At 41.2% G+C, this 16,828-nt stretch overlaps 1 protein-coding gene across 1 annotated transcript; it reads left to right on the top strand.

Moving 5' to 3' along the window:
- Nucleotides 1–898: 898 nt before the first annotated feature.
- Nucleotides 899–13,978, top strand: LOC124035584 (leucine-rich repeat-containing protein 49-like). Its single transcript, XM_046349085.1, has 7 exons — nucleotides 899–1,138; nucleotides 1,673–1,748; nucleotides 1,816–2,038; nucleotides 2,222–2,330; nucleotides 2,504–3,264; nucleotides 4,457–4,523; nucleotides 13,671–13,978. The coding sequence occupies exons 5-7, from the start codon at nucleotides 3,119–3,121 to the stop codon at nucleotides 13,824–13,826; spliced, it is 369 nt and encodes a 122-aa protein (XP_046205041.1). The 5' UTR covers nucleotides 899–1,138; nucleotides 1,673–1,748; nucleotides 1,816–2,038; nucleotides 2,222–2,330; nucleotides 2,504–3,118; the 3' UTR covers nucleotides 13,827–13,978.
- Nucleotides 13,979–16,828: the final 2,850 nt, after the last annotated feature.

Raw genomic sequence — 16,828 nt, 5'->3', positions numbered from 1 at the left:
GTTAAGGCCACCAAAAGTAGAGAAGACATGATGAGGAATAAAATTCCAGATAGAAGTGGGTCTTCTTAGGAATTGTTTTATCCAATTGATCTTAAAAGTATTCTTTAAAGTAGTAAAGTCCAGAAAATTCAGTCCCAGAAACTTTTTTGGCATTGTATACATGTAAGAAAACTGTGGCAAGACATCAGTAGGTTTATAATTGAACACATTTATGAAGATTTTACACTATTGTGGAGAGATGTACTGTTTGGATTCTTTACATACAATATAAATAAGCGGAATCATTTTTATGTAATTAATTTAATTATTCTTTTGGCCAAATGTCATATACACAAATGTAAATTTACAAACAGAAAACCACATTTTCGTACCCTACAAAAATAAATTGAACTGTATTTTAAGACGGTTAAATGCTCTACTAACAAAAAAAAACGGTTAGAATTGTAAGTATATGCATGTCCCTTAAGGTCCTTGTGTAATTGTAATGTGATATTGTACCCCGTAGCTCGATTGTCTATTGTTTGTAATCTATGTATGCTTGTGTTCCCTCATGTGCTTTATGTATTGATTTGTTAATTTAAAAAATAAATATATATATATATATACAAAAAACCTTGCCTGAGACTTGATAACAGGTAGCGTTAACCTAAGACCTAGGCTTTAGCTCCGGGGATAACAGTATAGTGGAATGCAGAGTAGAAGACATCTAAAAAGTCGATTAGGCAGAAGTTGGATTTTCAGTACTAACCAAATGAACAATAATGATCTATTCCATTCTATTCTATTTCATTTCATATTATACCGGTTATTCTACAAGAGGAACCTTTAATTTCTAGGGTTGTTGGTGGAATGTCTTATATTGAGACAGGATGTGGCGTAACCGAGTTAGACGTGGTGTCGTTTCCATAGAAACGATGGCCGTTGCCAGGGAAGTGAGTGCTGTGTCAGTGTCATGATGAGCCATTTTTACATTTTAAAAGATTAAACATTGACGTTAAACAACCATCAAAACTGTTTAGTTAGCCACATTATAGCAAGCTGACTGGCTAGCAACATGGTAACACTAGCAAAAATGCGGCCACAAATACAACAGACCAACAACAATACAGCCATTATAGGAAGGTGTCTTTCTCCCACGGTAAGAACGACGTGTCCACAATAAATAATCTTTACTTCCTCTCTGTCTTTATAAGGCAAGAGTTAGCAAGCTAGCTAGCTTATCCAGAAAGCGAATGCAACTCTGTAACAGTCACATAAATGATCAAGATTGCTATCTATCTAGCTAAAGTTACAGGGGCTGGGTTGCATGTTGTTGCTCCACAAATGAATGAATATTATCAAGTGGTCTTGGCTTTGTTGTTGTCACCCTATTGTTACAATTGCCAGTCTTAAGTTGCCTCATCCTTATCTGTCATTCCCCACAGGTCAACAGCTATAAACTGCACTTTACAGCAGTGAACTCTCAAATAGAGAGAAATGTTCAGAGACCAGTGAGTTTGCGTTTGTAGGGAGATCCAGAGTGAGGAGTTGTATTTATACTCATGTCCCCATTCCCCAAATGATATTTTTAATGAGACAATGCATGAACATGGAAAGCATGACATCGTGTCTTGAGTGCCCTTTAATTATCATCATTATATATTTCTAAGTCATCAAATGTTTTATTTGACAGCTGGACGTCCGATGGTCTAAAGACTTTACAAAAGAGATAAACATGGACACCATGAAAATGATTCCACCAAGACAAGGTACCACCTGACTAAATTACAAGACACTGTGACCTGTCTCTGTCTTACTATTTACTTTTCTCTCCAGACAGCAGGCCTAATGCACACAGTGGCCGTGGCAGGCCCTGTGCCAGCGTTTGTCAGTGAGTTTACGGGCCCTGAGCGTCCCCTCCTACCCCCAGCTGCTGCTCTACCCAGTGGGCTGACTGGGGACCCGGGGCCACAGCCACACAGAGTGAAGCCTAGGAGAGCAACCCACAGTGCAGGGGCCATCTACTCCCACAGTACCTCACCCCTCACCCTGCCAACTGGTGAGTGGCCGCCCTCAGGATCCTCCCCCTCTCTTCAGCAGTGCCAGCCCCCCTGCTTTTTTTCATGGATCAAAGGCAGTCTAATGGAACATTCTGCTCTGTGCTCAAGTTAAACATTTCTGGACATGTAAATCCTGATTATTATGAAAAATGCTTTTCTGAACAAATGTGTCTTTGTAACAGGACCAGGTGATGCCATAACATTGAGTGAGAATTCTCTCTCTGGTTTTCCAATTGCCTTTTGTTCCTTTGATGATTGTGCTTTGAGTCCTGAGGGAATAGAATTGGACAGGTAGGCTAAAACACTCATGGCTTTGTTTGTTCAGTGGTCTTTGTTGAGTTTCTCAGTACACTGTCATGCAATAGAATGCTACTTTTGCAATTGCTTGGATTAACCAGTAGGGTGCAGCAAAGTCCCTCATAAAGATGATCCTGCCCTCTGATAAGTGCATGTCAACATTGCAGGCATAAAAGAAACACCTGAAACTAGATCCTCTACATACTGGTCTTGATGAGAAGAAGAAAAACTGTCGGGGGAAGTTCTCTTCTGCACTATTCAAGCAATCCAGTAAATTTGGAGGAGGAGTTAAGATGGCGTGTGGCTGGGCACGTTCAGCAGGATTGAATGTTTTAGAACATTCAGATAGAAATAGGCTATGTAGATCAAACTTGCATCTCTGATATGTAGAATAAGGAATCACATCAGCTCTATTCATGGCATTTCTATCTGCAACGTTCGAGAACGTTTGGCAACTGAACAAGTCCTGTCACAGGCTCTCTTTCCAATTCCCCTGAAAACCGGATCATCCGTTTGTTGGGGACTCGGCAGAGACTAGTCAACAATAAACCATATCCATAGCCTCATCCACTTAGAATAATGAGATATCCTGAACCCTGCGTGCCAGTGTTGGCAGACAGTGTGGTATCAAGTGGCATGTACCTTCTTTACTGTGAGCCCTCTCTCCTCTGCATCATAACAAGATAATACAGGTTCATCCTCTCACAGAGTGGTGTTGTTGACAATGCTTTTGTGTTTTGAGTGTCAGGCGTTGTCTGGAGGAGTGTCCCCTGCTGGAGGGCATGGGTAGGCTGCGGCTGCTTAACTTTCAGAACAACCTCATCACGCACTTCCACAATCTGTCTCATCTGCGGCACCTGGCCTTCCTAGACCTGTATGACAACCACATCTCCCAGATGTCTGGCATCTCTCAGAGTGCTTATGCTGGGTAAGAACAGGTTTGTGTTACGTCTCTCCAGCATACAAACAGAACAATAGGATAGGAGCTCCCACTCATTTCAGTGCTTTTACAGTGCATGGTTTGAAGTACAGTTTGAAGGACAGATGAGAAAAATTACTTTTACCCCTTTTTCTCCCCAAATTTGTGATATCCAATTGGTATTTACAGTCTTGTCCCATTGCTCCAAATCCCATACGGACTCCGGAAAGGCGAAGGTCGAGAGCCATGCGTCCTCCGAAACACAACCCCAACCAAGCCGCAATGATTCTTGACACAATGCCTGCTTAACCCGGAAGCCAGCCACATCAATGTGGCGGAGGAAACACCTTACACCTGGCGACCGTGTCAGTGTGCATGCGCCCGGCCCGCCACAGGAATCGCTAGAGCGAGGTTGGACAAGGACATCCCTGCCAGCCAAACCCTCTCCCTAACCCAGACGATGCTGGGCCAATTGTGCTCCGCCCCATGGGTCTCCCAGTCGCGGCCAGCTCAGATGAAAAACTTTTTATGCTGTTTTTTTTAATAAAGGCCTTACCGTAGGGATATGCACATCCTGCTTTTTGGATTAAGTGATACTGTATGACCGCCACAGCACAGCTAACCTATATATCAACCTCCATTGAAAAGTACTTTCCTGCAGGTGCCCAATTTCAGTACAAAACCCTAGCCACTGCTCTCTTTGTGAATCTTACATCTAATATCACCTTACTTTAGAACTAAAGGTCAGGAGGGAGGAAGATTAAAGCCACAAATCATGGCAAATGCCACTGGGATCCCATTGCTGAGGTCTGGTTTTGTTCCAGAATCTGTAAAACCTGACATTTGTCTTTTTAGAACCCACTTTCAGAACAGTCCACGGTACCTTTCAAGCAAAGCATACCACAGATTTAGGTTTCTGATAGAATTTCCAGGGGACTGTAACCTAACTTCCCTAAGTTACGGTTTGGTCTGTATAGACAATTCTGGACGACAGGACAGTGGAAAACAGTCAACTTCCCATCAGTAGAAAATAAATTCCTACCACTCTTTGACAATCCCATTTCCTGTGCCTGGTAACCATTCAGTTAGCAGATGGGATACTAGCTCTTTGTCATAGTAGCATTGTGTTATAGGAGAGCTATCTTGTATAGAATACTAGAGAGGGTGATGTTAATATTATTGTCTGTTTAATGTTTTGCAGAATCCAGAGGATATGCAGTCTGGATAACCTTACTAAACTAGATATTCTGGACTTGCATGGCAATCAGGTACCATGTTTCAAACCTTAGAAAATTATAACTTCACTTACATTCCTTTTTGTTCTCTAAATATACACCCACATGCATTTATTGTCTGTAATGTTGTTTGCAATACTGTGACCATTGGGGGACTGTGATATCTATCTGTGAGGTTCAGTAAGAGCAGAGAGGCACTACCACCTCCCCCATACTGCCGGTTGGTTACTACGTCACTGACTCTGGGCCCCTACAGTTAAGCTCAAGCAGGCTTGGCTGCAGGAAAGCAAACGCATTAGTTCCTGTTGTGAGGCTTTTGAGTACATTCTATATTCAGTCGTGTGAAGGCAGTGAGTTATATTTGTACTTTTAGTTGAAACTCAGTGCTCTCTCAGCCATTGTTACTTGAGTACTTTACCAAATTAAAACATATTTAGGAGCTTACTCCCACACATCCCAGTCTTGCTCTGGGTTACCTTACAGTTCTTCTTCAATTACTGCAATTTCTCTAACAGGCAAGGCTATTTCTGTTCCTTTTACAATGAAGGAAAACTTGATAAAGCTGTTCTGCAACTCATGAATGGTAAGTTGAGTGAAGGCCGATTTGATGAGCTTTTCTCCTTAGATCGGCCTACAGTATGATCTGGCTGCTGTCACAACGTATTAAAAGCCTGTGAAGAGAGGGGATCACAGTAATGCTGGTGTCAAATCAGGATTTTGCCAGCACCTGTAAAAAGAGGATAGGATTGAAAAGTAATCTGTCCGCAGTGCTGGTTGTTTGAAAGGTGCTGCCAGTATATCGCCCACATTGCTCCAGTGAAAGTCAATCCAGAGTCCCTGTGAGACTCCTCTCTCTGACTCCGGCTGCTCTTTTTCATGTGTCTCATCCTCTCATTCCCAATTAAACATTGGTTTCTGTTAATCTACCCAGCAGCCGTTGTTTTCCAGTGACTTCTGACTACGAAACATACCGTGTCTTCCTCTTTCCCTTACCACATTTGTACTTCCCAAAGCACAGCAGTGTTTAAGTCACCTATGTATGACCACAAGTAAGGGACCATTTCTGCCCTTATTTCAAATTACCCCTGCCTGGCCTCTCATTTTACCCAGAAGGGAGATGTGCTCTGGGGATAGGAAGTTGTCGTATTTCCAGTTTGTTGGAAATGTTCAAGAGGAATATCCTCTTTGGGAAGGAAGGACATTCAAGCCCATTGACCAGGTCCTGGAGTGAGAGGATGACATCGTATTGTTAAATAATCTGTCCTTCCATTGGTTGAGTGATGGATTGTGCTCACAATATGATCCTCTGTATCTAGTTGACACTAGCGATAACGGCTGCTATTCAATGAGGACAAGGCTACAACATTTTTAATCCCTTGAGAGTTTTTGAATCGCACTACATTTATTGTATCAGGAATGCAAGTAGTACCAGTATATGATGTCTACAATGAATTACATTAGAAATTCAAAATCATTAATCAAACAGACAATATTTAACTTCATTATGAAACTATTTGAAACTTACAATGCACTTTGCCATTTTTATTTTAAGACATATAAAGGACAGATGTGTCCCTGCCTGCAGAGCAAATGTCCCTATAGGACATTAAGACTTCAACAGTGCCCTGACCTCTCATGTTCCTCCTCTTTGAAATGAGCGTGGAACCACTGTAACATATTTTGGATGTGTGATCCACCCCAACAGAAAGCAGTTCTACAGTTATCTGTAACACAACCCAGTTAAATATTTTCAGATGAGATGATCTAATCTGCCCTGACGAGAGATGTAAAATTACTGTTCAGTGAAAGATACAGCCAGTGTGGAGTGGACCCTCTGGGTTTTTTAGCTTTGCAGAGGATGATGTCCCAGTCCCAGCCAGGGCTGAGATGAGTTTAGCCATGTGCTGACTTGTGTTAAAAGTGGACTTGAGACAGAGAGAATGCTTTTCATTGGAGCCATGGTGGAACTGTGAATCAAAGAGAACACCACTGGGAAGCCTCAGTTGGAATGGAACATTACCTCACTCTGTTGTATTTGTCAGCAGTCATAACAAAAGTTGTTTCAATCTCAACGTCTCTTGCCTTTCTCTCTGGTCTCTGTCCAATAACAACAGTATTATAAGAGGCATTTGGGGGACTTAATACACCTGGGCCTATTGTCAGAACTCCATAACTGAGATACCACCTCTACTATTCACTACTAGCAGCTGGACAACATACGGTACAAATAGACAGCTATAATAAAATGTATTTATAATCAATCAAATGTATTTATAAATCCCTTCTTACATCAGCTGATGTCACAAAGTGCTGTACAGAAACCCAGCCTAAAACCCCAAACAGCAAGCAACGCAGGTGTAGAAGCACGGTGGCTAGGAAAAACTCCCTAGAAAGGCCGGAACATAAGAAGAAACCTAGAGAGGAACCAGGCTATGAGGGGTGGCCAGTCCTCTTCTGGCTGTGCCTTCCAAATAATATAAAACATGGAAAATTAACAAATGTACAGAAAGATCAGTGCGAAGGCCAAATTACAGAGGAATAACTTTTTGAGGCTATTAAATCCTTTCAGTCTGGAAAAACCCCAGGGCTTGATGGCATACCGGTAGACGTACAGTGCCTTGCGAAAGTATTCGGCCCCCTTGAACTTTGCGACCTTTTGACACATTTCAGGCTTCAAACATAAAGATATAAAACTGTATTTCTTTGTGAAGAATCAACAACAAGTGGGACACAATCATGAAGTGGAACGACATTTATTGGATATTTCAAACTTTTTTAACAAATCAAAAACAGAAAAATTGGGCGTGCAAAATGATTCAGCCCCCTTAAGTTAATACTTTGTAGCGCCACCTTTTGCTGCGATTACAGCTGTAAGTCGCTTGGGGTATGTCTCTATCAGTTTTGCACATCGAGAGACTGAATTTTTTCCCCATTCCTCCTTGCAAAACAGCTCGAGCTCAGTGAGGTTGGATGGAGAGCATTTGTGAACAGCAGTTTTCAGTTCTTTCCACAGATTCTCGATTGGATTCAGGTCTGGACTTTGACTTGGCCATTCTAACACCTGGATATGTTTATTTTTTAACCATTCCATTGTAGATTTTGCTTTATGTTTTCGATCATTGTCTTGTTGGAAGACAAATCTCCGTCCCAGTCTCAGGTCTTTTGCAGACTCCATCAGGTTTTCTTCCAGAATGGTCCTGTATTTGGCTCCATCCATCTTCCCATCAATTTTAACCATCTTCCCTGTCCCTGCTGAAGAAAAGCAGGCCCAAAATGCTGCCACCACCATGTTTGACAGTGGGGATGGTGTGTTCAGGGTGATGAGCTGTGTTGCTTTTACACCAAACATAACGTTTTGCATTGTTGCCAAAAAGTTCCATTTTGGTTTCATCTGACCAGAGCACCTTCTTCCACATGTTTGGTGTGTCTCCCAGGTGGCTTGTGGCAAACTTTAAACGACACTTTTTATGGATATCTTTAAGAAATGGCTTTCTTCTTGCCACTCTTCCATAAAGGCCAGATTTGTGCAATATACGACTGATTGTTGTCCTATGGACAGAGTCTCCCAACTCAGCTGTAGATCTCTGCAGTTCATCCAGAATGATCATGGGCCTCTTGGCTGCATTTCTGATCAGTCTTCTCCTTATATGAGCTGAAAGTTTAGAGGGACGGCAGGTCTTGGAAGATTTTCAGTGGTCTGATACTCCTTCCATTTCAATATTATCGCTTGCACAGTGCTCCCTGGGATGTTTAAAGCTTGGGAAATCTTTTTGTATCAAAATGCGGCTTTAAACTTCTTCACAACAGTATCTCGGACCTGCCTGGTGTGTTTCTTGTTCTTCATGATGCTCTCTGCGCTTTTAACGGACCTCTGAGACTATTACAGTGCAGGTGCATTTATACGGAGACTTGATTACACACAGGTGGATTGTATTTATCATCATTAGTCATTTAGGTCAACATTGGATCATTCAGAGATCCTCACTGAACTTCTGGAGAGAGTTTTCTGCGCTGAAAGTAAAGGGGCTGAATAATTTTGCACGCCCAATTTTTCAGTTTTTGATTTGTTAAAAAAGTTTGAAATATCCAATAAATGTCGTTCCACTTCATGATTGTGTCCCACTTGTTAATTCTTCACAAAAAAAATACAGTTTTATATCTTTATGTTTGAAGCCTGAAATGTGGCAAAAGGTCGCAAAGTTCAAGGAGGCCGAATACTTTCGCAAGGCACTGTATATCATGTATTTTTTGATATACTAAAAGCTCCATTGTTAGATTGTTTTAACTACTCCTTTAGAAATGGTAGTCTATCAGGTACCCAGCAGGAAGGTCTGATTTCTCTATTATTAAAACAAGACCCAGATGGCAAATATAAAGATCCAGTCTATCTAAAAAAAAACTGGAGGCCCCTTACACCTCAATGTTGTGATCCAAAAATACTAGCAAAATGCATAGCACTCAGAATTAAATGGGTTTTACCAGGTATTGTTCATCCTGATCAGACAGGTTTTTTACATAGATGACACATTGGAGATAATATACGACAACTAATAGAAGTAATAGAATATCATGAAACGTATAAGAAGCCAGGAATGGTATTTATAGCAGATTTTGAAAAGGCATTTGATTAAGTAAGACTGGATTTTATTTATACAAATCAATTTCGGTAATTCTCTTATAAAATGGGTAAAAATAATGTATAGCAACCCCAGGTGTAATATAGCAAATAACGGCTACTTCTCAGAGAGTTTTGAATTGTCAAGAGGAGTTAAACAAGGGTGTCCACTGTCACCATATCTATTCGTTATGGCCATCAAAATGCTAGCTATTAAAATCAGATCCAATAACAACATTAGAGGATTAGAAATCCAAGGCTTAAAAACAAAGGCGTCCGTGTGTGCCGATGATCCAAGTTTTATATTAAGTCCGCAAGCTAGATCCCTGCAATGTCTCATTGAAGATCTAGATAACTTTTGTGTACTCTCTGGACTAAAACCTAATTATGATTAGTGTACAATATTACGTATTGGATCTTTAAAAAATAACACTTTTACATTACCCTGCAGTTTACCTATAAAATGGGCTGATGGTGAAGTAGCCATACTCAGTATTCATATCACAACAGCTATAAATAAGCTCTCCACAATGAATTTCAATAGAAAACTTGTAAAAATAGACAAGATCCTGCAACCATGGAGAGGTAAATACCTGTCTATTTATGGAAAAAATGCCTTGATTAACTCCTTAGTCATATCTCAGTTTACTCACTTACTTATGGCGCTTTCTACTCCTGATGATTAGTTTTTCAAATCATATGAGCCAAAAATATTTTGCTTTATCTGGGACGCTAAACCAGACAAAATAAAACGTGCCGATCTATATAATGAATATGAATTGGGTGGGTTGAGATTATTAAATATAAAAATACTAAACCTCTCTCTAAAAGCTTCACTAATTCAAAAGTTTTATTTGAACCCTAAATGGTTCTCAAGTAGATTACTAAGAAAAGCTCATCCATTGTTTAAAAATTGCCTTTTTGCCTTTGAGCTGATTGTCATGTTTCATTTTCGATTAATTGAAATTATACTTTTTTCAAAGTATCTCTCTTTTTCAATCAAGCATTGCAGAGCTGGCTACAATTTTAATTTAATCCCCCTGAAAAGACATGACAAATATTACAACAAATATTATGGATGAACTCTAATGTGCTGGTTGATAAAATACCTGTATTTATGCGAAAGATGTTTGAAAAGGGTATTTTGTTCTTAAATTATATTGTAAATTGGAATGGTAGAGTTATGTCCTTCATGGAGTTATCAGAATTGTACGGAAAGGTATGCTCAATCCAAGAGTACAACCAATTGATTACAGCATTGCCCCAAAAATGGAGGAGGCAGGTGGCAGCAGGAGCAGGTAGGGAACTTGTCTGTCTGCCTAATATAAAGGATCAAAACTAGAAGGATTAAAAATAGAATAAATAGGAAAGTATACCAGTTTCATTTGAGGACCAGGATGTTGACAACTGTGCCAAACAGATTGCAAAATAGTTGGGAAGATATTTTTGACGTACTGATTCCATGGTATGAGTTGATATATAAAACAATGCAATATTCAAGACTTTGTGCTTTTCAGCTAAAATGATTATATAGAATTCTTGCCACCCACAAAATGTTGAATATTTGGGGCATAAAATCATCGAAGCTCTGCAGATTTTGTTGTGAGGATACAGAATCAATAGACCATTTATTTTGGTATTGCTCTCAGGTAGCCTGTTTCTGGTCTCAGGTTCAGGAATGGCTGAAAATGCATAGCATTGATCTAGAAATAGTACTAATAGTACTAATAGTTAGGAGATCTGGAGAGACCGGGTCAGTCAATTACTAATATACTGATACTCTTAGTAAATGTATGTATCTTCAACTCGCAGGCTGTGGATTCTATTTGATTAGATAGATTGAAATTGTATGTTAAACATCACAGCATATTTGAAAGATATGTGTTGCTTAGAAACCCGAAGTGGGTGGCCAGCAGAGATAGATGGGATGGGCTGAGGGTGACCAGCAGAGATGGATGGGATGGGCTGAGGGTGGCCAGCAGAGATAGATGGGATGGGCTGAGGGTGGCCAGCAGAGATAGATGGGATGGGCTGAGGGTGGCTAGCAGAGATAGATGGGATGGGCTGAGGGTGACCAGCAGAGATGGATGGGATGGGCTGAGGGTGGCCAGCAGAGATAGATGGGATGGGCTGAGGGTGGCCAGCAGAGATAGATGGGATGGGCTGAGGGTGGCCAGCAGAGATAGATGGGATGGGTTGAGGGAAGCTGAGGGTTGGAATGTGGAATTGGAGACAACTGGGGGTGGAGTTGCTGTGTGAGAGATAGAATGATGGTCAAAGATAAAAGTTAAGTGGCAGTGTTTTTACAACTAATGCCGGTTTGCCTGAGGCTGATGCCGTGCAGGTGTTTATACACATGCATATACACACACTCCCATTCAAATAAACACATAGAAGAACACACACATACATGTAATAGTGCCAGACATGCACACAAACATACAGTTGGCATTGCTGTTATGATTTTAGTTGTCCTTGATGTCCTTTGTTTTAAATACTTTTTTTTGCATTGTTTTTTGCTGTTTTCTTCTGTCTTCTCCTTTTTTCTCTTTAGGTCATTCTCTTGGTTGTTGGTTCATTGGGGGGTTCTTGGGGGTGGGGATTGGAATTCATTTTATTTTTTATTTTTCTTCCTGGGGGGGACTGGGAGGGGTCTCGAATGGTTGAGGGACAGCTATTGGGGATCTTGGAGGGGTCGGATTCACGTTTTTTGGCCTGGTGGTAGATTGGTCAACATGCCCTTGAGCAGGGCATTGACCCTGGATGCTTCTGTGTGTCGCTCTGAATGGGAATTTGTTGGATGACTGGTATGATGTAGTTGTTGAGTGGCTTCACTGCAAGTATATTGTATATTTCGAATATTCAATAAATAAAATGTTTTAAAAGATGTTTTTAAATGGAGCACTATAGGAGAAAGCCCTGCCTCCAGCTGTTTGCTTAGAAATTCTAGGGACAATTAGGAGGCCTGCGTCTTGTGACCGTAACGTATGTGTAGGTATGTACGGCAGGACCAAATCGGAAAGATAGTTAGGAGCAAACCCATGTAATGCTTTGTTGGTTAGCAGTAAAACCTTTAAATCAGCCCTTGCCTTAACAGGAAGCCAGTATAGAGAGGGTAGCACTGGAGTAATATGATCAAATTTTTTGGTTCTAGTCAAGATTCTAGCAGCCGTGTTTAGCACTAACTGAAGTTTATTTAGTGCTTTATCCAGGCTTTATCCGGGTAGCCAGAAAGTAGAGCATTGCAGTAGTCTAACCTGGAAGTGGCAAAAGCATGGATGAATTCTTCTGCATCATTTTTGGATAGAAAGTTTAAGATTTTTGCAATGTTACGTAGATGGAAAAACATAGCATAGCACTGTTACACGAAGAGTGCTTCGGCTATGAAAGCACTGTCTGGTCAAGCTATGAATGAGGAGAGTCAGAGAGAAGAGTGTGCCTCAGTATCACTCATGAAAGAGCTTTAGATGTGGAGAGCAGGCTGTCACCCCCTTCCCTCCCGTAAATGGAAGGGAAAAGTAGAGGCCCTTTTAGCTAGAGCTCTATGCAGCTTCTGTCCTTTAAATGATGTTCACTGTTCATTTAAAGATTCTGCCCTAAGCTAACAACCATACTCAGTCTGTCTTGATTCATGTCTACTTGCATCAAGCTCACTGCAGGAGCCTTTCAACCTTTGACCCCGGAGTAACATGCAGTGTATCATCATCATCAAGGGAAAGGGAACCCCCACAGCCAGCCCCTCAGTAGTAGTTATTTCTGGCTTGTATCCCAAATGGCATCCTATTCCCTATGTAGTGCACTACTTTTGACAAGTGCCATATGAGCCCTTGTCAAAGGTAGTGCATTACATAGGGAATAGGGTGCCATTTGGGAAGCATCCCTGACCTCTTCCTGAAATGGAGAGGACACAGGTCTGAGTGGCACACACCTCACAGCCCCACACTCAGACTGACAGACAGGCAGCAACCGGGGAATCCCCTGGGCCCTGAAGTAGTTTGTTTCATTTTGACATGAGGCCCTACAGGTTCCCCTCAACCAGAATGAGGCCAGGGCCACATTTCACTACTACTGACCCTTTTGGATTTTGGATGCCTTTTGGACTAATGGTTCAAAGAGAATACCGACTTTGTTTTCACATCGAAATTGAGGGTTGAGGGTTGAATTGGATGGTAACATTGTATGTTAAAAAATCAAAGATGTTATCTCCAACTCTTTTGAAGGTATAATTTATTTTGGGCTGTTTTTAGCAAAGAATATGGAATGGCCTTAGGCTAGTAAATCAGGGTACACAGGTGTCTGCTCTACTCCGCTGATCTCAAGTTTTATTTTGCACAACAAACAGAACTGGCATGTCTCATCATTTGATTTAGACAACACAGAGCATATTCTCAACACTGAAAATCACCCTTATGGCCCCTATCACCGCCCCAATATATTTACAACAGCACAGCCTCAAGACAAGCCCCTGAAGGTGTGAGTCTAGTCTTTCATTCATCATGACTTAAGAGAACATTTCACCTGTTTATCACAGTGATGTTTCTGTCTGTGTTTCCCTGTGCCTTCAGATCTCCCAGATAGGGAACCTCTCCCACCTGTCTGAGCTGCGCGTGTTGAACTTGGCAGGGAACTGCATCTCCAGGGTAGACAACCTGCAGGGCCTGGACTCACTGACCGAGATCAACCTGAGACACAACTGCATCTCCACTGTGGTGAGGGGTTAGGAGAGGTGGGGACTTTTTTATTTATTGCCGAGGCCAATGGGGACAGCTAGTCTTACTTGGAAAAATAAATTGCAGACAAAATACTTTACAATTTACACTACTGTTCAAAAGTTTGGGGTCACTTAGAAATATCCTTGTTTTCCATGAAAGCATGCATGAAATGAGTTGCAAAATTAATAGGAAATATAGTCAAGACATTGACAAGGTTATAAATAATGATTTTTAACTGAAATAATAATTGTGTTCTTCAAACTTTGCTTTCGTCAAAGAATCCTCCATTTGCAGCAATTACAGCCTTGCAGACCTTTGGCATTCTAGTTATCACTTTGTTGAGGTAATCTGAAGAGATTTCACCCCATACTTGCGTGTACTATTTAATGAAGCTGCCAGTTGAGGACTTGTGAGGCATCTGTTTCTCAAACTAGACACTCTAAACTACTTGTCCTCTTGCTCAGTTGTGCACCGGGGCCTCCCACTCCTCTTTCTATTCTGGTTAGCGCCAGTTTGCGCTGTTCTGTGAAGGGAGTAGTACACAGCTTGGTACGAGATCTTCAGTTTCTTCATTTCTCAGAACAAGACTGACGAGTTTCAGAAGAAAGTGCTTTGTTTCTGGCAATTTTGAGCCTGTAATCGGTCACACAAATGCTGATGCTCCAGTAGTTTAAGCTAGTCTAAAGAAGGACAGTTTTAATGCTTCTTTAACCAGGACAACAGTTTTTGCTGTACTAACATAATTGCAAAAGGGTTTTCTAATGATCAATTAGCCTTTTAAAATGATAAACTTGGATTAGCTAACACAACGTGCCATTGGAACTGTCATGACTTCCGCCAAAGTCGGTTCCTCTCCTTGTTCAGGCGGCGGTCTTCTAGCCATCGCCGATCCACCTTTCATTTTCCATTTGTTTTGTCTTGTTTTCCCGCATACTTGGTTTACATTCCCTCATTACTTGACGTGTATATAACCCTCTGTTCCCCCCATGTCTGTGTGTGGAATTGTTTCTTGTAAAGTGTATGTGCACTTCAGACTGGTTTGCTACGGCTTATTTCAACCTGTATTTTGTTGTTCTGAGTGCAGTTTGTTTTGCTCATTAAACTGCTCCGGTTGTTACCCAGTTCTGCTCTACTGCGCTTGACTACCCTGCAGCCAGTTACACACCTCTTACAGGAACACAGGAGTGGTGGTTGCTGATAATGGGCCTCTGTACGCCTATGTAGATATTCCATTAAAAATCAGCCATTTCCAGCTACAATAGTCATTTACAACATTAACAATGTCTACACTGTATTTCTGATCAATTTAATGTTATTTTAATGGACAAAAAATGTGCTTTTCTTTCAAAAACAAGTACATTTCTAAGTGACTCAACTTTTGAACGGTAGTGTACATATATTTAAAAACATTAACGTGTGTGTTTGTGTGTACATCTATCAGTTACACATACATGTCAGTATATACACACAACATAGCATACATACTGAGAGCTGCTGGGTTTTGAAATCTGAGGGGCCACAGGCTGGGGTTGGTGGAGGGACTGCAGGCATGACATACTGAGGGGGCTACTGACTGGCTGATGGTAGAGCAGAGCCCTGGCTGTTCTGAACTGAAGCAGCTGGATCGTGTCTAATCCTTTGGGCTCATACTAATGCACTGTGCAGATGTAATGGCTCAGGCCTATAGTGATTCAGATCTGTGCTAAGATCGCAAACAGCTTGGCCCTTCTATCATCACAGTAATGGTTGAAGATGGTTCCCCCCACTCTGCAATATACTGTGCAAGAACAGTATGCTGCTGTGTTGCTAATGCTGCCAATTAAACAGATGCACACATCCAACTGTCGTGGTATGATATTTACACACTCATTGGTATACAGCTGATGGCTTAAGCTAGTCCTCAAGGTGTTGCCAGTGTCTGCCCCCCTACCTTCTCACACATTGAGATTATGATTTTCTTCTTAGATGATGTTAGCTGCAGATCTTTTTTCATCTTATCATCATCCCCCGCTGCTGGCACAAGCCTTTGCATGCTTTCCTTATTTTGATGTTTGTCTTGGTATCACATTTAGAATAATTTCTGTTTCATGTCTCACCAAGAAAAAACACAAAGTGAAGTAGCATACTTTTCCTCCTGTCATGCATTTACGGTGGTTACCAAGGGGAAATAGCAAGCTCATTAACACCTCCTCATGCTGACTCCAGTGGAAATTAAATAGGATATTTTTGAAACAGAAATTCCCTCCCCCTAAGTTTCTATAGTATAGTATTTCTGATCAACAGAGGAGCACAAACAGGCCTAAACAGGTCCTTCATTTGTATACAAGTCTGACATCTCCAAACCCTTCCCTCACTTGGTATGTTGGAAAATTCAACAAGCTCTCAGTCTCACGTCAGAATTAGATGTTCATTCATGTTTCTCAAACATCAAATTTCAAAGTGTTTAGGTTAAGTTTAGGCATTAACTCTGAATTTTTAAAGTTAGGGTTAAGTTTAGGCATTAACTCTGGAATCGTATGGTTAGGTATTAACTCTGAATGGTTAAGGCAGTGGTTCCCAAACTGTGAGGCACGGCCCCGAGCACAGGGATCAAAAATATACATATGCACTACCGGTCCAACGTTTTAGAACCACTACTCATTAAATAATTTGTATTTATTTGTACTATTTTCTACATTGTAGGGAGGGGGGGACTGTTCCCCAATACTGGAGGGGGCCCCGAGTTAATTTTGGGGGGGATTAAGGTTTATATAATTGGATTTAAACATTCAACCTACTTTTGTACCTGAGGCAGATGTTTACTCCCATCTCCCATCCCTGTCCACAACGCCTTAGCAAAACCGAAACCTTGAAGGTAACAGCACTCATGGTTGCCTCTAGTGGCCAGTTTCTATGTCATCTCCCGACATCATCAGACATGGATGGATGTGTAATCCTGACTTGTATCACGTGACCAGGCTGGAAAAATTGTTTAAAAAAACAGAAATGTCACATCTTATCAACTACAGCTT

The sequence above is a fragment of the Oncorhynchus gorbuscha genome, linkage group LG05 (assembly GCF_021184085.1).
Source record: "Oncorhynchus gorbuscha isolate QuinsamMale2020 ecotype Even-year linkage group LG05, OgorEven_v1.0, whole genome shotgun sequence".
Classification (NCBI taxonomy): domain Eukaryota; kingdom Metazoa; phylum Chordata; class Actinopteri; order Salmoniformes; family Salmonidae; genus Oncorhynchus; species Oncorhynchus gorbuscha.
Note: the sequence above shows the minus strand (reverse complement) of the source record. Positions and strands in the feature narration are given on the sequence as shown.

Coding starts and splice junctions, on each gene's coding strand:
- LOC124035584 (XM_046349085.1), top strand. CDS start 3,119: ATGGGTAGGCTGCGGCTGCTTAACTTTCAGAACAACCTCATCACGCAC. Junction 3,265..4,456: donor TCTCAGAGTGCTTATGCTGG/GTAAGAACAGGT, acceptor AATGTTTTGCAG/AATCCAGAGGATATGCAGTC. Junction 4,524..13,670: donor TGGACTTGCATGGCAATCAG/GTACCATGTTTC, acceptor CTGTGCCTTCAG/ATCTCCCAGATAGGGAACCT.